Source organism: Mucor velutinosus, assembly GCF_035048745.1.
Source record: "Mucor velutinosus strain NIH1002 chromosome Unknown tig00000041, whole genome shotgun sequence".
NCBI classification, from domain to species: Eukaryota; Fungi; Mucoromycota; class Mucoromycetes; order Mucorales; family Mucoraceae; genus Mucor; species Mucor velutinosus.
Window position 1 is genome coordinate 2,871,209 of NW_027041905.1, and position 26,452 is coordinate 2,897,660.

The following is a 26,452-nucleotide window of genomic DNA, read 5'->3' on the forward strand; positions in this document are numbered from 1 at the left end:
TGCTACTTTCAAAGCTCTAGCATCAATATTTCAAAATTCCATTTTGGATGGCCTAAAAATGAAAGCCACGACATTGGAAACTGTTCTGTTCACTCAATACTTGGCATGAGATAGGAAATAGAGCCTTACAAAAGTTGAATATACTCTGGATGTATGTTGAACAAGGCATTTTTGGTTACTGTAAAAGCCTAGTCTGTGAGGTAATCAATATGATGGCGATGACATTTTCAAGCGTGGAGAATATGCATACCTTAGATTGAACAGCTTGATGAAGTAGAACGAAACAAGCTACAGTCATCTAGCTTTGGAAGCATAACTTACAAACAGGTCAAGTACACATTGATAGTCTGGAATCTTACCAAATCCACAAAGCATGTCAAGACATTATCGTCATATTCAATATTTCTCTTAATTAATTATATTTAGGCAAGCTTTTCTTTTAGATTATACATACAACTATGATATGTTGCACCATCTACTGTTCTACAATTAATAACTAGCATTGAGTTGAACCTCGTTTGAAACTGTAACTCCAGTATATAAAATAGTACGATGGAACATCCATCAGCCTAGACATTTATACTGCATAAATATGCGCATTCCTGCTTCCTCACGCTACCTCTTGCGGGCCTTATTTATTTGAATGGATCGTCTTCATCGGGAACCTGAAAATTGACTGGTAAGTGGTGAACATCCCAAGATAACTATGTGTAGCGGGCGCATTTCGAAGCTGCGGTACTCACATCTGTGTACAGTTCCCATTAGCTTATTTATTTCTGTGTGGTTGTACATATTTGACATCAGATATAGCTTACTTCCTATTATACATGGCTGCAATTGCTATCAATGTGGCACCATTCTGTTCTTCCAAGTACAGGGTTTCCGGTACATTCATTCCGCTATACATTGCATCACACGACGCACACAGCATTGGATATTTAGTAGATACCACTATGTATGTTTAAAAGAAAAAAGCATTCGTATGCCTACAACAAAATGTGCCATGGTATATACTCAAATAGCTGTTTATACTATCTGCAGTTACTAAAAGTCGCGGTGGTTGCTACTGATATATCTGATGGAAGATAGTGAATCCCAGGATAGAGACTCTACATGCCGGAATGTAATCTTGGACATCCGAGATACGTACGCGTTGACGGATCTTACTGGTGACAATTTGAGAAGGGTAAAGATGTATCCTTTTCAATCCGAATAGCGTATGTAAACTGAAAGGGATATTTATCAAGAAGCTCTTATCCGCTTCCCACAGTTTGATTTTAAATCAATCTCATCTCATCTCATCTCAATCACCTTTCCCTACAATTTGAGCAATAGATACAGTTTGATTGAGGATGAATCCTTTTCTTTTCTCTCTTTCTTTCTTTCTTTTTCCAATTTTTTTTTTATATTCTCTTCGTGGTATGCTTATCTACTTATTTTTGAAGAACTTACATAGGACATACCAACTAATATTTAGTAATATAGTTGCGTGCAATAACCACTGGTAGTTCGTACATTATCGACAATGATAACCTGTGATGCTACCTATAGTGAGCACTTTTAGCTGTTTAGATCCTACTTTGGTATTTTGAAGCGTTGCATAGTTATACTGTAGTTGCATGATTACTCTGGAATCAAACTCGGAATAACAACCGTGAGGCTAGTCTACTTGTATCAGGCTCTTTATATCAAGGTGATGCTTTCATACTGATCGAGCTGGTGCATCATCTGCCTGCAGCAACTCTTTTTGGCCAACTTGGCATCTTGATCTCTCATTTCTGGTCGGTGTATACCACTGTTTTATATGCATTTGTCGCTGGTAAGTCTCAACATGATCCTTACTGTGAAGTATATAATACTGACAGGAGTTTTTATAGATGTTGGTCCTGCGAGAGGTAGCAGGAACCCTCTGGTGCGATGGAAACCACAACAGGCTTTTGGGATAGGGTTAGGGTAGCCTTTTCAAGCATGGGGAAAGAAGTTCCTGGGTCCCTTTACCACTAACAGCACAGACTATCTGAGTCTGCCCTGAGCTGTCAAATCTTATCCTTCGAAACCCTTTGTACGACACGGAATGTCGATCATTAGTTGACAATGTGACCATATAACGTTTTTCAAATAAACTTTGATGTTTTGATCCTTTAATATTTTTATAAGCTTTCGTTAGTTTATGTTGTTTATCTGTATTTATTGCCTATGAAGCAGTAGTTTTCTCATATTTTGTTTGTAGGCGATACAAATTTGGATGTTACTAAATGTTTCTTATGTTGCGTATATAGCTATCCTTTTTATAATTATCAAATTGATCAACTCGTTTTTACAATTCGCCAATTCGTAGACGACATCATTTTTTGGCTTTAGTTTTCATTCAATCTGCTTTTATCTATTATTTCAAGCAAAAACTACACTAAATTCTTGACACTACCAAGATTTATGTCTAATTCACAGCTCTAACACAAAGCTCAATTCAAAGCTTGAATCAAAGTAGAATACAAGTAGAAGAAAGAGACAGACTATATGAGAAAGAAGTGAAAAAAAAGAGTACAGTTTTATAGTTTCCAGGACTCGCAAATCGAGTCATTCAGGACCATTTTATTATGAAAACATGTTCTTGTGAACATTTCAGTGTGCTTTGTACTCGGTTACAGAAAAGAACGACTGTATTACACAGACCTCATCGTTCATTATATTTTCAGGCCTCAGCATCATATTTTGAAATATATTTAGTACATACGATACATGGTGAAAATTCCATTTTGACTAAGCGCTATATTCAATACGAGGGAAACCATAAACCGGGTATATGTATCAAGTGAATTGTGTTGATTCAATTTACACCCATCCAGCAAGGGTGCTCGTAAATGCTAAGATATGAGCCAAGTTTTATATTGTGAGATGCAGCAAAAAATTTTGTCGCATGGTACAGTAGGGCTATAGATCAGGATTGGCGCTTCCAATGCCTATTCCATGAGACATGGTGGCACTTCCTAGTCATTCCATTTCAAAGATGCTGGGGGGGGCATTCTGTTGAAATGCGCATTGCAAACCATATCAAAGTCGGGAACCTTGACCATAATCTTGTTATAAGATAAATTCATGCATATGCCAAGGAAAGCGATTGTTGGGTTTTTTTTTATATTAATTTTGATGTCAAAGATAGAAAGCAAATAGTGATAGGGAGAAGGGTGTTGTTTGCAAAATGATTGTGTTTATCCTCCATGAAACCAGATATTTCTATGAAAATGTATGTATAAAGAAAAGATGTGTATGTATAAAAATGAAATTTAGTCAGTCTTTGTATTATAGTTGGAAGCAGAAGTGGCAACAGATGGAGAAGGCAAAGGAGGGGGTTGATTTGCTATAAATTAAACAACATGAATACAGTCAGCACACACATACAGCCAGCTCAAATCAATACATTACTATAAGTATTCAGGAAATCCTCCATATTGACATAATCCATCGAATTGGCATCATCTGCTCCAAATCCAAGTTCGGAAGCGAGGGATTTCAAACTTGATTCCAAATCTTCGGCTGTCGAGGGGGCAGCGGACAAAGTAGGAGTGCCTACGTCAATAGGTGTATCAATGGGTGTACTAGATTTCGAGAGGTTGAGAAGAGGTGGTGGGCTAGCGACAGTGGATGGTGTCGAGGATGCTGGAACATCAAAGTAGCTACTATTTGTAAGCTGATTGAATAAAGCCGGATTCGTTTGCGCCAATGTCACCAAGCCCTGAAATTGAGGTAAATTTAAAAGAGAGGAAAGATCAGGAGTGGGTATAGCAGGTATGGTTGCTTGTGCATTGTTGGCTTTGCTGCTGTTTATAGCTGTTGTAGTTGATGGAGATACAGATGTAGATGTGGCATTCAAACTAGGCACTGTCACTGAACCAAAAAAAAGTTTTTTTTAGCACCTCGTTATTCATTGACAAGTAGTCTGAAACTTACCTAATGATGCAGCTGTGTCTTTTTTGGTTTGATCGTTAAGAGCAATGGCTGCTGCAAGGTCTGCAGTTGCAGGAGTCGTGGATGAAGACGAAGGTGATGTTGCCGTGGGCTGTGGTAGATTACTGGCATCGTTCACGAATTCCGATATATCAAATTGCGGTGATCTGCGAGCATACTTGGAAGGCTTTTCTTCGCTTTCGTCTTCCACATCCTCGATCTTACTATGTTCCCGTTTCTGGTTGCTGTTGAACTGGTTCTCTTGTTCGCCTTCTTTTGATCCATCTCCAAGTAGGAATTGTCGCTTACGAGGAATAACAACATGCTTGTTCTTTTCGTTAGAGAAAACAGAGGCCAAGAATCTCAAAATTTTGTCAATTGTTTCCTGATGTCTGTGATGGCGCTCTCTGGAAGCAATGTTTTCTTGCCATAATACTTGGTTGTCGGTCTGGACATTCTTTAATTCATTACTAATCGACATTTGGTGCTTCTTGATGGCTGCAATTTCATCTAGAATGTGGTGCAAATCAACGGTGCCTGTCTCCTTCTCTTCTGGATCACGCCCTTTCTTTCTAGTCACCAGTAGTAGCAAATCAGGCTGATTACGTTGAAAGTGAGGGTTGCTGAATTCCCAGCGTTCTGACTCTCCTTCAGTGCTCAATACACCATTTTGAAGATGAGGTACCTTGTGAAATCCATACATGTTCAATTGACGCACAAAGGAGGAAAAATTGCTGTGCTTGAAGAAGCGAGGTAGTACTTTTTTGGCGAATTCTTCATGTCGAACTACAATGAAGGACAAGCCATCATCAGACCAACGTATAAGCTCATCGGTCGTATGATCGTCTACCATACTGCAATTTAATGTGAGACTGGGGCATTACTCTCTATATCCTGAGCTACTTACTTGTATAGTTTGTTCAAGAAGGCAGGCACATTTTGCAGTTTGTTTCTCTGTATCTGACTAGGATTCATTACCATTTTGGCAGTAGTGGTAGGCCTGTTGACTGGGTTTGTTGTAGATGGCGTAGCTGGATTAGGTGCTATTGTGCTTAGCAAGGGCGCTATTGATGTGGGTAACTGGCTCATACTGGTAGCTGTCAATAGCAGAACAAGAATTGAAAAAGAAAAAAGGATGATTTGATAAACCAGAATCTGTGCTTTTTTTTTTTTTTACTCTCCTCTTGGGGTTAATAATCAATTTGAAAAAAAACTTCAGTTCGCTTTCATACCCAATCAAGCTATTAAGCCATCACAGTCACCGTGCAAGATAGCAACATGATGTCAAGAACTCTAATTCTTGCTGTTTTGCTTGCAGACAGAACCCGGATCATTACAAATCAAGAAAAACCTTGTACTCACCATGCACTTGGACATTTTACCGTACTATCTGAGGGGGGGGGGGCTTCGTAGACATCCGCTTAATATCGCTAGAGTCCGATGGAGCAAGTGATATTCCAAAATGTTCTGAGAGATCAAGTTGAGATGACATGTAAGCACTTTCAAAGATCCTTGAACATATCAATGAATGAATCTTTCAAGATGCTATTTTTTTCCGGCAGATATTAATGCATCAGTGTCATCACCTCTGAAATTTGTGTATAAAACTCTATCGCAATGCCATGGATGGGTATTGAATCTTTATGTTTCAAGTGGCCCTAACTAATGGTTGGGTCATTCGCAAGTAATGCCAAAATTAGCAATGTTTCAACGGTTGTAAGAGCGATCCAGCTATGACAGAATTGATCCTGACGTACAAAGTGATTTATTCAATATTTAAAGCCTTTTTGAGCGCACTTAAGCTTTGATCCTTGATATCAATCCAAGCTTGATCGTGTTCCTCGACTACTGGTTTTCCTAGTGATTTACCATCTCGATTTACCCAAGTTGTAATGTCCTTGATGTAAGCCAGCTCCAGCTCCGAGCCCAAAGCATGAAATTCTCTTCCTCCTCCCTTTTGCAGTAAGCGCTCCTGCCACTCTAGGCGCATGGCTTCTTCCGTAGGGAGCTTAGCAGCACCAGCATAGACTCTAGCAATGGCGTAGGATTGGAATTCAAATAGTGAGAAGGTAGCAATGTGGAACGGAATACCAACAAAACTGAGTGTTGGATTTGGGATGTAAAAAATGTCCTTGTGGAGATTGTAAACTTGAGTACCATCCTTGACCAGCACATGCTTGTCATCTACATCAGATTGGCGCTTGGAATTGATATGCTGATCCGAATGAAGATTCTCCAAAAAGTGGAAACTAAACACGTAGCCAGTGCACACGATAATGTAATCAAATCCTGTGAGTTCGGTACCATCTTCGAGTTCAACCACGGCATTTTGGATTTTATCCTCTTTGTCATTGCTGTAACGAAATGTCTTGATGTTGCCGACTCGCTGCACATTTTTAGGAACAAATTTAGAGAGTTCTTCTCGCAGCTTGAGGTAACGCTCATCAAATTTGTGGTTGCTTTCACGCACAGAGTTGTAGATGGTCTTGACGTGGCTACTGACATCTCGAGCTATGTCTATTGCTGATGTACCATTTCCGATCAGAAGGACAGACTATGTGTGACAACCAAGTAAATAATGTTATCATGGCTACAGTCAGAATTAAACTTACCTTGTCTTTGAATTGCTCAGGCACACGGTATTGTTTCGAATGAATTACATTTTCAGGCCACTTGTTGCGCCAATCAGATAAGCCCAGTAGATCAGGAACATAAGGAGCATGATAATGACCAGTAGCAACAACGACAGCATCAAAAACCTGATGATTCACAGTAAGCAACTGCAATTGCAAAAGCATAGCAAGCTTACCTCTTCCTTCCATGATATCTCAACTTGATCCGTGTCCTTGGAGTACTCTGCATGTTTTGTCAAAACACGCCATCCACTTTGATTAGGCAGTTCCTCAAGGTTTTCAACAGATGTATTATATTCAGTAATGTCATCCAACTTGAAGTGTGAAGAATAGTCTTGAAGATACTGCAGAATCTTGTCATGTGAGGTGAACCAAGGCTACATTAGTCTGTTAGCATACCAGCATTGATGCAAAGCTGTTCCAGGAAAACTTACAGTATCTTTACGCCATTCAAGGTCTTTGTATTGTAAAAGTGGTGTCGGCACGTTATTCCTCAAGGATCGGTAACAGGGCGTAGGCGGTGTGAGCTGCAATAACTCGTTCTCGGCAGCTTCAATAGTAGTCTTCTTTACAAAAGGCAGGGAGGCGCCTTTCGGTGGCAAACTGGGCTCTACAACTTTGGTTGGAATTTCTGAAGGAAACTTAGGGTTGATTGGCTTCTCTTTATTATATATCCTAGCATTAATGTTAGATGCAATGAACGCTACATACTAATTGATAAGCGTACCATGTTCCTCCAGATGCTGCATTTCTCTCGTAGATTTTGACTTGAATACCCTCATCTAGGAGCAATTTGGCGGTAGGTAGCTATTGTAAAGACAGACTTTAGTGCAAAGACATGCATTGGATCTATCTAAACTTACACCAGCAGGGCCAGCGCCGATGACAGCTACTCTTTTTATCTTGTTTTTGAACTGAAACGGCTCTGATTGATCAATGTTGGCATTGTATACTCCAATTTTAGGCGTTTCGACGACTGATTCAACCAATTTATCAGTGCTCCAATTCACTTTGATGGCAACGTCTTCAACTGGCATTGTTAGAATGGTTTAATTTGGGGAAGAAGGGTTTGATAATAACACTAAAGCAGCATGAGTGACATGGTTATATAAGCGTATAATACATAAAACAAGATCAAGTCTACTTTCCCATGGCATCATTAAATCTGCATATTGCGAAACAGTTGACAAAACACTTACAATCATTACATGGTGTAACGTAGACCATTTTGTATAATAATCTTTGATATTTCATCATCAATTTAGCCTCACAATTTTAAGTTGTTTGTTACATGGCCGTTGAGCCACAAAATCCGAGAAATCACGATCTGTGTGTAAAGCTTGAGCTGATTCTTGTACCACTCAAAGCTGCTGAATCCACAGACTGGCCAAGTTACAGGTTTATGCACATGCAATGATAAGGATTCGATGATTGTGTCATGAGAAAGCAGCAAGATCCGATGCAAGATGAAAAGATAGAGTTTTGCATCATATCATCAATGCAAAGAATCGACTCATCTCTAGAAGCGCAGATGTATTAGTCATCCAGATGCAAAGCGCATTCCACTGCAAATAAGGCGCAATACATCAGACACTGCAGAACAGAAATGAAATGATACGGCAAATTGATTGAGCCATAAGACGCTGCCTCACTATGAATTACTCCTTACTAAATGAGATTAGAGCTTGGGAATCCGAGAAAAGCTGGTGTTTGGAGTCAATGATATGCTTCCACCAAGAATTATGCCGTACTACTCGAGTATTACACTTTAAAGTATCAGTTTACTAGCTGATCAATTTCGCTACGTTCGATAACTGTGTCGCTCTGCAGGCTCTTGTCGAAGACACTTCAAATCAGAGATAATAAAAAACGGGGTGTCAAGTAGATTTTAAGCAATCGATTAACAGTAAAAAAAAAGGTTATATCAGAGTCAGGGGAGGAGAGAGGTATCCTCCTTCGCATCCCTTTTGCTTATACACTGATATCAAACGAAAGCTATTACCAAGGCGAAGTGAAAGAGATTTCAAGTTTTATGTAGCATTTGTACAGCACATTCTCCGTTCGTGGCGAATTTTTTGATAGCAGAATTGTCAGGCCGTTCGCTGATGTTGCTTTTGGATGGCGGCATAAAGCTGACCATGCCCAAAATACAGGACTTGAATAAGATCAACAACAGCAACTATTTTGAGAGACTGTCTATAAAAAAAAGCATTCAAGCTAAGCGATTGTCTTTTCAAATCCACGATCCTCATTTAATCAACATCGCATTCATCATTCATCATCATTGTCATCATCAGAAAGGCATTTGGGCCAGCCCGCAGTAGTACCGCCCGCTAAAATAGATTGAAACTCAGTTTAACTTTTGTCGTGTAACACCATATCAATGGTATAAAGATCCAAGCATCCACATCAATAAACGTCAGTCTTTCTTCTTCCTACATATTATAGTGGTCCCTTTATTCCTGAACAATACATGGTGAGGCTCCCTAACTGAATTCTCGAACCCGGAAACCACTAGATATATCAAAGGCTCACACTCGACTACACCAAATCACACATATCGCAAGATCACACATATCGCAAGATCACAAAACATCGCTCCAGCACACAGCTGCAATCACCTACTCGCAAACAGGCCCGAACAACAGAACCAAAAAACTACTTCACGCAGCAAGTAAAATTTATCGCATCCCTTCGAAAGGTTTACACCACAACAAACAGTACCTCGTCTATCACATCATCTTATCACACCACCCCACAGTCCGTTAACATGGCCGATTCCAACACCAAGGAGTTCATCCAATACATGAACCTTGAAAAGGTCAAGTCTATTGACATGCCACGGTATGAATTGCATTCTAGCTTACGTACCTACATCAAAGAATTTGAATTACAGGCAAATTTCGTAGGCATTGAAAACATGGATATCTGTACCGTCCAACTAGGTCGCTTCATGCCTCCCGTCATCAAAAACTGGTTACCTACCTTACCTTCCTCAGTCAGACAAAACTGGGCCAACGTAACTGAACAAATGCTGTTACAATTTGGTCGTCCTGCCGACGAGGAATATCGAGAGTTCAAGTCCAATTTGAAGCGATGTCAACAACCCAAGCAGGAGTCCATCAAACTACATAGTGCTAAATGGAAACATTTGCTAAGTCTGCTGCCGGATAATCATATCTCGGATGCTCATCAAATATCTTTATTTACTCAATCGCTACACGACAGAGGATTACGTGCTACATTAACAGCGTATGTAGAACTCGCTAAGGTCACAACGGTGCAAGAAGTTATCACGAAGGCCATCGATTTTGAACACAAGGCTAGGCTCAATGATAATACTGATGAACAAGCACACTTATCGGGATCCCACACTCAATCCACGATGGATGACCCAATGGAAGTTGATTATGTTAATAGCTCAAACTCGTACAAAGACAAAAGTACTAAAAGACCATTCAGAAATAGCAAAAAGTCATTCAATTCCAAACCTCGTTCACGATTTCCTCCGGATCCTGTACCTCGATTATACAACAAACAAGGACATCCTGTCTGCGGTCACTGCTTCGGCGAACATCGAAATTACGAATGTCCCACACAGGCATCCTCTGTGCATCAGACAGACACTATTGAACACCCAGAGGATGACTCAGGATTAATGGAATTGGGGTCCCCGGTTCCTCTTAATCACATTCGTGCTACTTCCATGCATGCTATTCGAACCACTCAACATGACAGTTTCACTCCCACAACTAAAATCGTCATTGGAGATCACACTATTCATGCATTATGGGACACAGGTTCTGCTATCACTGCCATGGATTATGACACATGCGTTACACTGCAGTTGACAATAGACAACAATCAGATCATCAGTTACACAGACGTGAACAATCGTACAGCACAAACGATGGGTATTACTAAATTGAATCTTTTTGGTTACGAAACGAAATTTCATGTTATACGCGGTTTGGCTCGTCAGGCTATCATCGGCTGGGATTTCATGTGCAGATTTCAGGTCAATATGAATACTAAACTCAAAATGTTCACACTACAAACTGACAATCATCTTATAAACTTACATTACGAGACCACGGCTACGAGGCGTTGTAACATCCAATTAACCGATTCCCAAGATGCTCGGATACAAGATGTATTACAAGAGTTCAAAGAATTATTACGCAAAGACTCGGACAAGCCCTCAGTTACTACCAAAATGGAATTCACCATCGACACGGGAGACCATCCTCCCATTTACATTCGACCAAGACATTACCATCCTGACATACAATCGAAGATCGACGCCAAGCTCTCTGAACTGGAACGCAATGGAATTGTCAGCAAAGTCAACTTCACGGATTGGGGCTTCCCAGTAACAGCGGTCCCTAAGCCAAACGGCTCTCTTCGCATATGCGGAAACTACGTCAAACTAAATGCGATCACAAAGACTATCAAGTATCCGTTTATCAACCTCCATCATGCACTGCAGTCTCTGGGCAACGCAAAATATTTTTCAAAAATAGATCTCCTGTCAGGCTATTTTCAAATTCCCATTGCTGCTGCTGACAAGCCCAAGAGTGCCCTGGTAACACCTAACTCTACATATGTTTTTAACACGATGGCCATGGGGATGAAAAATGCCCCAGCACACTTTCAATTATTAATGGATCAGGTACTCGGGGACATGAGATACAGAACTGCTATCGCTTATCAAGACGACACCATACTGTTCTCTGATACCTTTGACAATCATGTGCTCCAGTTACGCAAACTCCTAACGAGACTGAGGGAAGCCAATTTGACCATCAACATTGAAAAGTGCCAATTTGGGCTAAATCAAATCAATTTCTTAGGTTTCATTGTCTCTGATCAGGGTGTCCATGCTGACATGGATAAAGTTACACCTATCACTAATCTACGGGCTCCCACAAATATAAAAGAGGTTGAAAGGTTACTCGGCATGGCAGGAGTGTATTCCAAGTTTATATCCAAGTATCAAGTAATGGTGGAACCAATTCGACGCTTGAAGATCAAAGATGTACCATTCGCTTGGGAATCCGAACAGGAGCACGCGTTTCAAGAACTCAAAAGGTCTCTCGCTGCATTACCTTACTTGAAACAACCCAATTTCAAACTTCCATTCGAGCTTCATTGCGATGCTGCCACCTCAGCAGGCATTGCTGTCATACTCTGCCAACGGTACGATGACACACCTTACCCTCTCTCCTTCGCATCCCGCAGTGTCACCAAGTTTGAAAAAAACTACTCCATCCGTGAATTGGAAGCTTTAGCCATCATCTTTGGGGTTAAGAAATTTAGAATGTATCTTGAATGCAACCAATTTACCGTATTCACTGACCATTCATCCCTCCAGTGGCTTCTTAATACCGATGCGGACAAACAACCCAGACTTTGGCGATGGTGCCTCTTTCTACAGGCTTATGATTTCAAGGTCATATACATACCTGGAAAGGTGAACCATGCTGCGGATACACTATCTCGTGCTGCGATTCATGCAATTGCCTCTCATCATCCGGACATCGATTGGGCCAAGGAACAAAGACTGGATCCCATGTTACGACCATACTTTAACAACACGAATGTCAAGTACTCCAAGCATAAAGTCGTCGATGGCATACTATACAAGGTAGAAAACAAACAGCACAAGACCATAGCCACAGACATGTACATAATGGTACCTAGCCATCTGGTAGCGAATCTGATCAGCAAACATCATGACTCCAAGTTTGCAGGACATGGCGGTATCGCCAAGACCAAGGCTTCCTTGGTAAAAGCGCACTTGTACTGGACCAACATGACTCATGATATCAATGCCTATATTCAGAAGTGTCAAATTTGTCAAAGAATCAAGGGACATGTTGCTACTAAGCATAATATGACCACTACCCATGGAACAGCTCCGTTCATCAAGGTCGCAATCGACTACTTTGGTCCTCTGCCAACGTCAAGCGCGGGACATCAATACGTGTTGGTGGTTATAGACACATTCACAAAATACGTAGAACTATATCCTACCAGGTCTACAGCATCTCAAGAATTGGCTTCCATCATGTACACTCAGTTTATATTGCGACATGGCGTTCCCAACGAGATCATGTGTGATAACGGAAACAGCCTTGGATCACAATTCACCCAGCAAGTAGCAAGATATGTAGACATCAACATCGTATACACACCGCCGTATCATCCATCATCCAACGGGATAGTGGAACGATTCATGAAAACACTACGAACAATGATTTTATCATACACGGATATCAACCAGATTTCTACAAGATGGAGCAGCAACTTGAGGATAATTCGATTTGTATACAACAATATGTATCACCATTCTATCAAGACGTCCCCATTTGAGTTGGTCCACGGGCGCACAGCACGCACACCATTATCAACGATAATACCAGAGAAATTACCGGATTCATACAATGAACAAGACACCCCGGAATCACACTTCGCGAAACAGTTACAAATCAAGCTTCAAGTTACATTTGAACATGTACACAAACATTTGGAGAAAATATATGATAATCAAAAACTAACACCACAATTTGAAATCAATGACAAAGTATACATTTTCAACAATCGTATTTCCACTCGCAACAATCCAAGAAAACTACAAGTAGATTGGATAGGTCCTTGCACAATACAGAAGGTCCTGTCCACCACAAGATACGATGTAATCAATGATGCCACAGGTCAAAAACACAAAAACACCCATGTGTCTTTTCTGAAACCATCTCACTGATCAACTTCTACCTATCATCAAGCTTTTTCCTATATTAGGTTTTTAACGCGATTTTCATTCATACATTTATATCATAGTCCTTATTTAAATTCTATATCTTATCACAGCGGTGGGATGTCGTGTAACACCATATCAATGGTATAAAGATCCAAGCATCCACATCAATAAACGTCAGTCTTTCTTCTTCCTACATATTATAGTGGTCCCTTTATTCCTGAACAATACACTTTTCTATTCAAGATTGGCCAAATCTCGTCTTTTGTCGACTTCTTTAATCTATTTTGTGAGATCCGACTATATAAATTGTGATGATCATCCGATGCTTCCTAATACATTCTTGGAGTATTTTTCAAGGCGTTTCCAATGGTGCTAATTGTAATAGACGTTTTGATTGAAGATATCGAGCAATTCGGTAAAATATGAAGTGAGGTTTTTGGCCAAAATATCAAAATTTTGCATATAATAACCCAACAAAAGTGGTTTCAGGAGTTGCTTTGGGCCGAGAGAAACGTTTTGATTTAGTATATACCATAGTAAAAGTCTTCATTTTCAAGGTGAAAAACGCGATCATTTAATTTTGATGAAAACCATGAGGGGTGCCTCATGGTTTTTGGTCGATTTTTGGCCATGTTTTTTTGGGTTCCCAAAAAGTTGAGCAAAAGTGCCAGGAAGTTACTGCTACTCAAGTACAATTGTTTGGCGTCATTCCGGTGGCTCAGAAAGGTTTAAAAGCTGGTTATTTTTTGCTGTATAGCTTTTATGTACACGGTATGAATTGTATCTTTGGTAGCTAAAATCCTCTGGAAGGGCAGTTCTGCAGCTTGTGCAATTTCTAATTCGAGTAGCAGACATATTGATATTGGTAAAGCTAAACCATGCAAATTTTGATGCGTTATGTTGTTGGTAAGCCTGTTAATAATAAATATGAAAAGCTGAATTTGCTGCTTGGATACTATGGTTTTGCACCTTTGCTTCGCTACGCCAAACCTTTATTAAGACCAATGCTAACAATGCTGGATTACATGCTTAGACGCCATAATTTTACAACTTTGCTTCGTCTCTTATAAGTCAATGTTACCAAATGCTGAATTAAATAAGAATGTGTTTACATCGTTTATTAATAAGCGCAGATTAACTACTTCCAACATCGGGCTTTGTGATGTTGGTAAAGCCTTGAGAAATGAGTAGATCGTCTTGGTGGCTGTGCACATTGGGCGACTGAGAACCAGCGACAGTGGTAGCGTTGATAGTAGGAGTGGTAACATGCGAGACATCAGGCGATGAGAGCACAGTAGACTGCCTAAATCCAGGACTATAAGGTGACACCATTGTGCTGGCTGAGGGTGAAGCCGAGGCGTTTGTCATGGCAGGCGAAAGCCCTATGGTAAGACTTTTATTTCTCTCGACCAGCGTCTTTTCATGAGGTACCTCAACCTCGTTAGGAGGGTAGTATTTGTTATCATTAGCGACCACAATATTCATCGTATTTGGTGTTATCATGGGGGAGAAATTGGTACTTTGTCTAACGGGATGAGGAGTAAACTTCTTTTCAATATCTTCCCAATCAACAAATACGGGTTCCTGAGGTTCGTTGCCACTGACTGAATTGGATGAAGATTTGTTGGCTTCGGCTTGAGATCTCTTCTTTTTTCTATAAAAGAACACAACGGCAGCTACAAGCAATAAGCCCTAAGTGCAGCGTTTTGCTTAGATATAGTACGTTATGTATGCGTGTGTGTAAAACTTACGCCTACGCCACCAACCACGCCACCAGCAATAGCGCCCACATTGCTTGCATTGGCATTGCCGTACAGTCCTGCGTATTGGCTGACGAAAGAAAGCTTTTCGGGATTGGTCACATCGAGTATAAGCACTGTATCGCTTGTCATCGCACCTTGATCAGTTACATAGCCAAACAAGATAAACAGGTTGGTGCCGACGAGAACAGCTACAAAATAAGAGGAGAGTTAATCTGGGGCCTTTGTTTACCGATAGCTATTTGCTAATACCTGAATGTTCTGCTCTGGCAGGTATTTCATTCTTAGGCAGTGAGAGATAGCTGCTATGTGATTTCCAGGTAAATGTTTGCAAATTGGCAACATAGCAAAAGTCAGAAACAGCTGGATAACGCGCATATTAGTGTTGATAATCACTGCATTTACATCGAAAGCGTACCTGGATTCGACTCATCTGTTGTGCCGCCATATAGCAGAACATCCTGATTAGAGGGCACTGTTGCAACAACGTCAGTAAAAGGTACAAACTACTGCGTGTCACGATAGCTTACAGAGCGTCGTCGTATGATGCACTCGCTTCAAAGGAACATCCCCTGTGAAGGGTTTGACTCCCCAGGTATTTGTCACTGTATTGAACGTCATTGCTTGAGCAAATGATTGAGATACAGAGTTAGGGATGAGATTTGTTAAATTATTGTACAATCCACCAAAGTAATACAGTGTCTGTGAATCAGGATGAAAGATGACAGTCTGCAAAAGATGGCCTAAACTGGGGACAAATTGATTCTGGGAGGGTATGACGCTCCATGTCTATAGTAAAATCACCGTGATGAGCTACAGGCTTATGGTTGTGTGCTTAGGTATATACTTACAGAATAAAAACCTAGGTCAAGGGTGGTCATCCGGTAGTATCCAACAGGACTAGATGTCTTGTTTGGATTTGTGATGATGTTTGTGAAATTAGTGTTGGTTGCGGTATCCAGGTACCAGTCTTGATGCGGATTTCTATAGAGGCAGAACGATGAGTGGCACTGACAGTTTATAAAGCGTGTCTACATACTGTTCAATACCACCGTAAAAGTAAAACTTTTGTTGTGTAGGCACATATATACAGCTACCCCAGTATCTATCCATCATAGTCAGTACGAATGTTCATTATATTACAAAACAGCTTACATTTGTCTCTCGCCATTGGCACCATCAATGTATTTATCGATGGCTCTCCAAGAATTAGAGCTAGCCGAATAAGCAATGGTTTGAATAATAGGTGTTGTGGATGTAGTATAGCCACCACTGATAACCATAGTATCTCCATCACCATAGACGGCTGTTTGAGCCGTGCCTCTTGCTCCAGCTGCGATATCTACATTTTCCGCATTTGTAATCATTTGCCATTCACTGCTGATGGAAGTAGTATGACTGATTGTGAGGTCTAGTGTAAGTAAAGAGTTGTCAGCAGCCAGTCCATTGGTAGGCAAGTCTCCACCAAAGCAGTAGATTTTGCCCTTGAGGAATGCACAGCTTGTCGATCGTCTAGGTGCTGCTATTAAGGATTCAACATTGGCTATCAAGGAATGCGTAATCAATAAAAATGAGGCAAAGCGCAATGCTTTCATTTGGATTTATGTATAGGTGAACAAAGAGGCGTTTTTTGTGTTGGCTCATGATGTGTTGTATTTATATACACAGACCAAAGGCTTGGTTGATTTAGGGCTCATGCACAAATGTACGTACACTCATCAAACGTCTGATTGGTACTCTTTGCCTTTTACCAGGTAAATCAAGATGACTCGAAACAGTGGCTTTCAGGGTGATCTTGTGAACAGATGATTTGTTTATTATTTGTTATATACAGACAGATTGATGGCCTATTTGAAGGTCAAGAATCTTGCAGTTACTGCTTCACCATGTACACTTGGATTAATGGTAGATTTCACAGTAGTTAAATCAGCTCATATCAGCATTTTATTTAATAAATTAGCAGGATATACGAGAGATCGTCTGACAGAGCATGCATTGGCTGGCAAAGCCGTATGTTTGTTGCACATGTGTGCTTCCTTTTCTTGCAATGAGAGCGAGATGTTGGAAATCATAATTACTTCAAACACATTTGGAATGAATAGCGACAATTTTCAACGACACAGTGAACATTAAAATATGAATGCTCAGCGTGTGTCTGCAAACTCTTTTTCCAAACCCTCAAAGCAACACTGCCTTATAGATGGCATTCGCACATCTGCCTCCGTATTTGTACAACCAAACTGTCGGATTGGACTTTACATGGAAATCAACAAATTACAAGAATGAAACAAAAAGAAAGATTTATTTAAACAAGTCTGAACGTAGCCTCCAGAGGAAAGATTTCCTCACGTTCATTGTGGTAGATGTGGTTCCAAGTAGATTCCAATTGGGGAGGAAGCTTCCAAGCATTTTCAGGATGAAGCCAATGGCGCAGGAGATGGCGGCTGTGTTGTAATAGGCTGTGAGTAAACGGGCCATGCAATTACACAATCCAAAACTTACGTGTTCTTTTTGCTGTCAGTATAACCATCACGAGCATGGAAAATGGACAAGTTGTTGATGTATTGAATATCTCCTTTTTGGAAATCAACGCCCAAGTTTACTTTTTCAGCAGTAAAATGAAGAGCATCCAATGCCTCTGCCTGAGCCTCGGTGATGGGAGGAATGTCCTCACGTCGAGGATTTTTGCCGAAACCAGTGAAATTACGACGAGCATATTGAATGATCAACTTGTTGTCAACGTAGTAAAGAAGAGGACGCAAAAAGTAGGGCTCCTTTTCCTTGTTGAGATCACTGTACACATTTATGCATGTTAGTAATCAAGCTTCTCTATGTGGCATTTGATAAAAACTCACGTCTGAAAGGGCCAATCTTGAGATAAAGTATGAATCAGATCAGGGCGAGTCTTGGCAATCTCGTTATAGACGGTCCAGCTGGAGGCAATGCGAGACTTTCCTCCTTCTTCAGCAACACCAATGGCATAGAGAGAGATGATATCGCCAGCATCAGTGTGATAGACTTGATGATCGTTGGTAAAAGCAGGAGCGGTGATTTCATCCAAACCCTTTTCAGGAACCAGGTCTTTGATGTGTGCTACAAGAGTGGCATTGAGTTTGAGCATTTTTATGCTTGGACAATATTCAATTTAACTCACCAATGGTATGGCGGCCCTGAAGACCACGCTTTCCAACGTAAGCAGAGACACCAGTATAGGCAATAATGTTCTGTGCACGAGTGTACTTGTCAGGGTTCAATCCACGAATAACAATAAATCCTCGGCCTTCGACTACATTCTCCTCGGTCAAAGCCTTGATCTTGGGGCCAAATGTTGGTAAAGGGAAAGTCTCCTTGTTGATTTCAGAGAAAGGCTTCTCGGTAGCTTCAAAATCATGAACCGCATCATCGATTTCTTTGAGTTCTTGTTCTGTAAGTTCATAGACCCATTCAGATTCCTTTCCTTCATAGTCAGAACCTTTCCAGAGCTTGGGGCCTTCCAATTGAGTAGGAAAACCTTCAGGCAATTCCTTTTCAAGCTGTTCCTCGGCTAAGCGACGAGCAACTCTGTTCTTGTAGTTGACTCTGTCAGGCAAATAGGTGAAGTCAGGTTGAGAGGAGTTTTGTAATTGAATAGTAGGCATGCTTGAATGTATGGGATGATTGATAGTGAAAAATGGAAAGAAACTGAATTTTGACAGTTGTATTTATGCATATCTGGAGAGTGGCATGTAAAGTGGTGTCAAGCATTAGCACAGAGATGTTGATTAATAATCCAAATGAAATGTCGAGCTAAAATGATGTATTGTAGAATTTATTCAGATTTGACGCCTTTTCATCAGGTGCTCATAGACAGCAAGTTATTCACACAGACTAACCATCTGCTGCTATGCACAACGCATTGGTAATCTCGGATTACTAGACTGAAGCTTATTACCAAATATGTAGATATACAATTTCAACTCTTGATGAGACAATTCAGTGTAACCATGCAAGATAACACCTTTTCATTCTCAAAGTAAAGAGGAAAATGGCGTAAGTCTATATAATGAATTTCACCATGTTGAATACATGATGTGTAAGAAAAAATCCCTGCTAAAAGTGTCTAGAAAGAGAAAGAGAGATCAGTACTACTTCTTAACTGATCCTTATAATGGCGTAACAACTATCCCACATTTCAAAATCACTTGCATTTAAAAAGGAGGAAGACTTTTGATTTTTCGTTTCTTCTTTCCACATCAAAATCTATTTCATAATCATCTTCTCCTATAATTAATGACAAGCTCAGGCGGCATATCGTTTCAAAGTAATAGCAGTGATGGCAGCGTGAATGGCAAGAAGGCTGTGCCCCAGCAGATTGAAAATCTCTCCCCTCTGGCTGTTGGAGATCAAAAATTGAATAGACATTTGGGATTTTTTAGTGGCACCATGATGAATGGTATATGTTTATATTGTCTATATGTGAGTCTTCTTGTACACTAACTCTAGATGCTCTCAATAGTCGGCCAAATCATCGGTACAGGCATCTTTTCCAACCCTACATTCATCCTGATCAACTGTGGGTCTGGTGGCATGATGCTGGTTCTATGGGTGGTTGGTGCTATTTTCGCTGCTACAGGTGTCTGGAACTACTTGGAGCTGGGATCAATGCTTCCCAGAAGGTATATAACACAACAGATCAGGCAGTTTGCATGTGATATAAACTTACTCTGACATAGTGGTGGAGAGCAAGAATATCTTAGTTATGAATACCCAAAGCCTAAACAACTAATATCGTTCGTGTTTCTCATCATGGGCGGTATCTTTGCTCGTTCTGCAGGTTTGGCTCAGGTAATTGCATGGCAGCTTGTGATACAATGATCTGGTTACTAAAATTATACGTATCTTAGGGAGCTACAGTCTTTGGCAATAACATCATCTTTGCTATTGGCGGCCCATCATATACAAACGACTGGGGAGCCAGAGGTTTTGCTGTGTTCTGCTTGACATTTTGGCTCGTCCTCAACATCATCTCTGCTAAATTTGCTATCCGTGCAAACAACTTTTTCACTGTCCTCAAGATTGGGTTGCTCATCCTGCTGATTTGCGTTGGATTCGCTGGTCTTTCTGGTCGATTGCCTAATCAGCCCGATATCTCAAGCAACTTTTCATTTGATGGCACATTAGACAATCCAGGCTCTTATGCCAATGCAATTTACTATGTCATTTTTGCTTATGGTGGTTGGTACAACCTAAACTATGTCTTGGACGAACTCAAAGACCCCATCAAAAACTTGCCTCGCTGTGCCATCACGGCTCTCTCATTAACTACTGTCCTGTACCTTCTTGCAAATGTCGCCTATCTTGCTGTTTTGCCTACCGCTATCATCAAAGCATCCAAATTAACGGTGGCCGCCAACTTGTTCAATACCGCATTTGGTGGTGTCTTTGGTGGACGTATCTTGCCTGTGCTTGTTGGTTGCTCATCGTTTGGCTTTGTAGGTGTCATCTTTTACTCTGGATCCAGAGTCGTCTTGGAAGCAGCTCGCAAAGGGTTCTTGCCATTTGATAGATTCTTTTCCAAGGTACATCCCAAGTTACAGACACCCATCAATTCACTCGTGTTGCTTTACCTTCTCTCGTTGGTCTTTTTACTGGCCCCTCCTCCAGGCTCTGTGTTCCAATTCATCGTTGCATTCTCGGGCTATGGTGGCTACTTCTTCTCTGCTTTGAGTGTTATCGGGTTGCTCATCTTAAGACGCACACAACCTGATCTCAAGCGTCCTATTCGTGTGCCATTTGTTATATCCATCTTGTTTATTGCCATTTGCTTCTACACACTGGTGTTTGTATTTGTACCTCCAGTCTCCAAACCATCAGGCTATCCTTATTTTCGTAAGTTGAATGGTTATAGTTGGCATTGCAAATCCTTCATTACTAACACATTGCATCATAGTTCCCTATTTGATTACCATTGCTCTTGGTATTGCATCAGTCGGGCTTTGGTATTATAAAATTGTCATTAAGAATGCACTCGAAACATCCTACAATGCAGAAATTCGTCTGGATGGCCAACAAGAGCTCTTTGACGACGTTTACAGAGATCATGCCAGTACAGTTTCTTCTGATGATACAGCCTCTGTAAATAGTAACAATCTTGACAATAAGAGCATTCACCATGCTGAAGTACGAGCTCAACCCAAATAATGTCATATACACTAGCATCCTTTTCATTTAATTATGTATACTTATTTATCTACAAACCGATTCATTTCATCGAAATAATAATAAAAAACAATCATTGGTGGCAGCTTTTTTTAATATTGTTTCTTGCACAATCTAAAATTCGAGATATCATACGGCTTAAGTTATCAGCCTACAATAGATGGATATCAACAAACATTAGTCAAAGAGTTCTGCCACCAACCAGCCGCTGCTGCTGCCGAAATTATTCAGCCCTCCGTTTTGACATAGTGTCCTGATTTGTTAATTTCTCAATTTTTTGGACATAATTCGACCTATTTTGCTAAATTCGACTATATAAACTGTGATGATCATCCTATACTTTCTAATCCATCTTAGGAGTACTTTTTAAGGCGCATCCAATGGCGTTAATTGTAATAGGTATTTTGAATAAACTTTTAGAGCAATTATTGAAAATAGGAAATGCGGTAATCTGTGAAAATGTCAAAATTTTGCTTATCAAGTCCCACAATAGAAGTTATAGGAGTAGTTTTGGATCCATAGAAAGTATTTTGACTCAATATATACCATAGCAAAAGTCTTGATTTTGGAAGCCAAAAACGCGATCATTTGATTTTCGATGAAAACCATAAGGTACCCCTCATGCTTTTTAGATGATTTTCGTCGATATTTTTTGGGTCCCAAAAAAGCTGGGTAAAGGTGTCAGCAAGTTGGTGCTATTTGAAAGCAAATGTTTGGTACTATTCTCGTGGTCTGAAACGGCTACTAACACTAGAAATTACAGCTCAAATGCATTTAAATCTTGCTGTGGTTTGCATACTTTTGAGTAGTAAGATGCAACACAAATATATATTGTCTGGATCTATATCAATTTTCTATTGATACAACCGTAAAGCATGACAGAAGAGCTGGATACACCCTATAGATGCTTTTACGTGATAGAGTATCTTAGATAGTAAAACCTCAATATGCATTAGTAAGTTGAGTTCTACAGTAAATGAAGATCTTTTAGGAAGATTAGCATCAGACGCACCGCTATACGATGTCTGTATATAGTGCAATACAACGTGTTGAAAACTATAGTGCAACATTGTATGCTTTAAGAAGTAGCGTACCTTTTCCTCAGCTATAAATGCATAGGGCTATAGATTTATTTAATTTCACCAATCTCCTTGCAGAAAAATTGGCTGTATGAGCCCAATGATTCTGTTAGACAATTACAGTAGTATTATTTGCGGTATTGATGTTGGGATACTACCTGCGATGGAAAGACATCCTAACAAAAGTGATTTCGCTTTCGAGGTTGGGGCCATCCAAAATGGAATTTTGAAATATTGATGCTAGAGCTTTGAAAGTAGCATGTTCCTATGAGAACCTGTTAGTTGCAAGCGGTTACGAGTAATAGATCAATGGATGCAATGTTGGGAAACGCTGTATTGAAAACTGCTTGGTTGTAGCTAGCTTCGTTGTGGTTTAGCAAAGAGTTGTTGCTGAGAATAAGAGGATTTTCGAAATGATAGGCCAATTTTGAGTAATGAGCTTCATATGAAAACCTGTTAATTACCAGCAATTCCTAGTAATAGATCGATAGATGTGAAGCTGTGAAGCGTTGGAAGCGTTGTAATGTATTCAAACTCGTTAACTGATAATTTGCTTCGATGTGTGATAAATTTGTAATAAGAAAGTCGATGATAATAATCAGTTGTCAACTGTATCTAAAACGAAAAGCAAATGACTTTTGTACTACAGGGCATCCAACTAACTTAAATATGATAAATCCCTGGTTAATGACTACTACGTTGAGATGGTATATAGATAACAGGACACTGCGGTCTTGTTAATTGTCGGTATAGATTGTTGAGAGACCACATAAGTCGATATACTTCATGTAGTAGTTTAGGTGGATCTCTACATCATGACATTGTTGGGGAGGTTGAATCTATTATAGTTCCTGCGACATTCGTGCACACACAATGGACTGAACTTGTAAACATAGATGTGATGTGATGCGATAAACATTATCTATGTTGCTATACTGTAAACGTGGCTTGAGCAGAAAGTGAATGTAGCCCAAGATGCATGCTTGTATGCAACATTGTGGTTGTCTGGCAAAGGTTTTAAGCCATAATGTGCATCCCACCACGAAGGCCGGACAGCTTTTCCACGCCTTGGGTTGATACTAGGGGTTTCATAATGTACAATACAGAGCATCTGGGTCATCAGACGGAGGTGTGATTTACTTAATCTTCTGGCAACACAACCCACTACGCCGTCGTTTTAGGTCGAATTCTGTTCAAATCTAGCCATTTTCAAGCACGAATAACTCATGCCACAAAGCGTTTTGAGCGCTTGGAATAGCACCACACGCCTCCTCTTGGCCACGCTTTACTTCCTGGTGCTTTATCTCAATTTTTTTTTGGGTCATTGCAAATTCATGAAAATCATCGTTTTTCCATGAGTATTAGCAAGGGAAAATTCTTGAAAATCAAACGATCGCGTTTTTCACCCCAAAAATGAAGACTTTTTCTATGATACATATTAGGTCAAATTGATTGTAAAGATGAAATGCAACATTGGAAGCTCTTTCTATGAGACTTTTATATGCTAAATTTTAACATATTCTCAGAAAACCTGTTTTCATATTTTTTGGAAATTGCTCATTATTTTTGGTCTGAAAGCTGAAGGTAATTAGCACCATTCGATACGGCTTTTTTAGTCCTCTAGAAACGTATTAGAAAGTTGGGTGTGACAACGACAGTTTTCATAGTCAAATTTAGCAAAAACGTTTAAAGGATGTGAGATCAAGTCAAGTTTGAACACGAAAATAACACTGCACAACCTCAAATTAAATTGCCGCAAGTACGGCTGCTCCGGTACAGGACTGAGGCTAAATCTACTAATTATGACGTCGGATAGGGCGCCCCCTCGTTTTTCCATGTCTCCGTTTTTTACCCTTTTTGCAAAACGCGTTTTAGTATCAAACCATGGTGGTTTTGGACACCGTTTGATTGATAATAACACTCTAGCTTCCGATAATTTTGTCTTGTACTGTTGGAAGAACTTGATACTGCTCTTTTAAAGTGGAATATATTAGGTACCATTCGATAACGAGCACTGGAAGGCGTAGAAGAATTAACATTAATTGAATTTGTTTATTAGGTGGTTTTGATAACTCTTTTGCCTGTTTGATGTGGGTGCTGCTGCTATTACTTTTCTGCTATCTCTGCTGCCTGCGTCTTTGGTTTATCATGTCTGGCGGCTGCTTCTTTGGTCTTTGTCTGGTCTCTGCTGGTGTCGTTCGTTCTTTGGTTTGTCTATGGTGCTGGTGTTGCTGCTGCTGCTGCTGCTAATATTGTCTTTCCTGGTCTACTGTGTTTGGTGCATACTAGTTCTCTGATCTATATCTGGTAATTGCGTATCCTCTGGTCTATCTACGGTGGTGGTGAATGGTAAGTATCTTCTTTCTTCTGGTCGCAATGATATAAAACTTCTTTGAACGCTTATATTATTGCTTCCTTTCTCGTGATAATGCATTCATAATGTTTGCCTTGTTGCGCTTTCTTCTTCTTGTTCTTTTGTTGGTAGTGTTTCCTCTGTAACTTTACATGAAACAACATTAGTCATTACGTTGTATTGCAAGAAGCTTATAATACCACTGTTGCTTTTGCAGTTGTGCGTATTTTTGCCATGTTGCTCAACATCCGACTATTACTACCATGCACGTTGCTCATGTATATATTGTTATTGCAACAACAACGAGCTTTTCTGAACACCTTTATGTTATGTTGGTTATGCTTTTCTTTGATTCACTTTGTGTGGGTCTTCCTTTTTTGCCTACATATTTCTATACTTCTATAGTACAGTAGTATGTTCTTTTCTTCTTTCTTTTATTACTATGATGTTTCTTTGAAGCATACCTTTTTTACGTTGTGTGGATGTGCCTATCCCTGAAGCTCAACAAGACTTTATCCGAGGCTAGGAAGTAGATAGGCTGCCTCCACTTGGTTATCACTACTTACTTTAGTGATGATTGAGGGTCTCAACGCCAGAATCTAAAGCTAGGTGGTGTAAGTAAGGCATGCTCTAGCACCTGGGGGAAATTTGATGATAGCATCTGCTATAATGCTATTATAGCGGCGCTTAAAATTTTGCCTCACATCAAAACAGGGGGAAACCCTCGCAAAATTTTTTTTAGGTCAGCGGAGCTTTCAAGCAATCTGATTGGCTAAGAGGTTTAGGGGCCGAAGGATTCTAGCTAGTTGATCTCCTATTGATCCTCTGTTGATTTTGCAGTGAAATCAGGTTTAAATAGATTTCACAAAAAAATAAAGCAAAGGTAAAATACAATAGAAATCAACTGTATTTTATTTTGTGTATAAAATGAACTGAAGATCCTGGAATTGAGTAAAAAAAAGAAGAGTATTTATACATTTGCATCTGGCTTGTAGGATTAGTGATGATAGAGAGCAATAGGTGCTGCTATTGCGATATCTGGCAAATGTTGTTGATGTTTGATTTAAAGTGGTAATCAATGCAGGAGCACTGGCCATAAGGGTCGATTTGAGTAACCTTGATGGGCTTGGGTGAGCTATTGTCATAGCATGATTTAATGTAACCTTGATGGTTTAAAGTGTGATGTTTGTTATTGAAGCATGGAATTCTTTATCTGGGATATTGTGCAACTATGGCAGCAGGGCATAGTTGTCATATTTGAATATGCTTGTTATTGATTTAATTCTATTTGGATAAAGATACCATCACCTATTACGACCATCATGGGTGTGATTGAATACACTGTGATCAGGAGTGATTCATTCACACGATGTGCGATATAAGCGTGTATCTTTACTTTAGTATTTTTAAATGGGTTTTTGATGTACATTTGAGCGCTTTCATTAATAGATCCAAATAGCATGAATTTGAATGAGTGCTATTTGATGAACTTTGGTTTTCAATTAAGTTGCGTTTGGGTGGCTATTTCATTACAGATTTGTCATTTTTCATGGTTTTATGTTTCTAATAAAAGGATATCGAAATAGACACAATTTGAATTTCTCTTTATTCTAAATTATGATAAGATGCAATCATTTGATCTAGCATCCAGTTCACAGTTTCATGTGAGCGATGTCCTTTAAATTCAATAATATGTGGGAAAAGTTATATGATCTGTTGTA

The 26,452-nt window shown here is 39.9% G+C and overlaps 6 protein-coding genes across 6 annotated transcripts; 2 read left to right on the forward strand and 4 right to left on the reverse strand.

Moving 5' to 3' along the window:
- Positions 1-3,284: 3,284 nt before the first annotated feature.
- On the reverse strand, positions 3,285-5,034 carry ATC70_001135 (uncharacterized protein; the record flags this gene model as incomplete). The annotated part of the gene is made up of 4 exons (XM_064820536.1): positions 3,285-3,358; positions 3,424-3,885; positions 3,949-4,799; positions 4,853-5,034. The coding sequence occupies 4 exons, from the start codon at positions 5,032-5,034 to the stop codon at positions 3,285-3,287; spliced, it is 1,569 nt and encodes a 522-aa protein (XP_064684456.1).
- Positions 5,035-5,710: 676 nt separating this feature from the next.
- ATC70_001136 (uncharacterized protein) lies at positions 5,711-7,615 on the reverse strand (the record flags this gene model as incomplete). The annotated part of the gene is made up of 6 exons (XM_064820537.1): positions 5,711-6,499; positions 6,558-6,704; positions 6,755-6,955; positions 7,013-7,253; positions 7,306-7,385; positions 7,442-7,615. The coding sequence occupies 6 exons, from the start codon at positions 7,613-7,615 to the stop codon at positions 5,711-5,713; spliced, it is 1,632 nt and encodes a 543-aa protein (XP_064684457.1).
- Positions 7,616-9,348: 1,733 nt separating this feature from the next.
- On the forward strand, positions 9,349-13,344 carry ATC70_001137 (uncharacterized protein; the record flags this gene model as incomplete). Its single annotated transcript, XM_064820538.1, has 1 exon — positions 9,349-13,344. One exon carries the CDS (start codon positions 9,349-9,351, stop codon positions 13,342-13,344), a length of 3,996 nt encoding a protein of 1,331 aa, XP_064684458.1.
- A 1,131-nt stretch (positions 13,345-14,475) lies between these two features.
- Positions 14,476-16,696, reverse strand: ATC70_001138 (uncharacterized protein; the record flags this gene model as incomplete). Its single annotated transcript, XM_064820539.1, has 8 exons — positions 14,476-15,033; positions 15,093-15,292; positions 15,354-15,464; positions 15,520-15,576; positions 15,632-15,890; positions 15,953-16,085; positions 16,141-16,206; positions 16,257-16,696. The coding sequence occupies 8 exons, from the start codon at positions 16,694-16,696 to the stop codon at positions 14,476-14,478; spliced, it is 1,824 nt and encodes a 607-aa protein (XP_064684459.1).
- A 710-nt stretch (positions 16,697-17,406) lies between these two features.
- ATC70_001139 (uncharacterized protein) lies at positions 17,407-18,739 on the reverse strand (the record flags this gene model as incomplete). Its single annotated transcript, XM_064820540.1, has 4 exons — positions 17,407-17,545; positions 17,604-17,894; positions 17,957-18,194; positions 18,256-18,739. The coding sequence occupies 4 exons, from the start codon at positions 18,737-18,739 to the stop codon at positions 17,407-17,409; spliced, it is 1,152 nt and encodes a 383-aa protein (XP_064684460.1).
- Positions 18,740-19,370: 631 nt separating this feature from the next.
- On the forward strand, positions 19,371-21,281 carry ATC70_001140 (uncharacterized protein; the record flags this gene model as incomplete). The annotated part of the gene is made up of 5 exons (XM_064820541.1): positions 19,371-19,533; positions 19,597-19,756; positions 19,814-19,925; positions 19,985-20,969; positions 21,031-21,281. The coding sequence occupies 5 exons, from the start codon at positions 19,371-19,373 to the stop codon at positions 21,279-21,281; spliced, it is 1,671 nt and encodes a 556-aa protein (XP_064684461.1).
- Between the last annotated feature and the right edge of the window lie 5,171 nt (positions 21,282-26,452).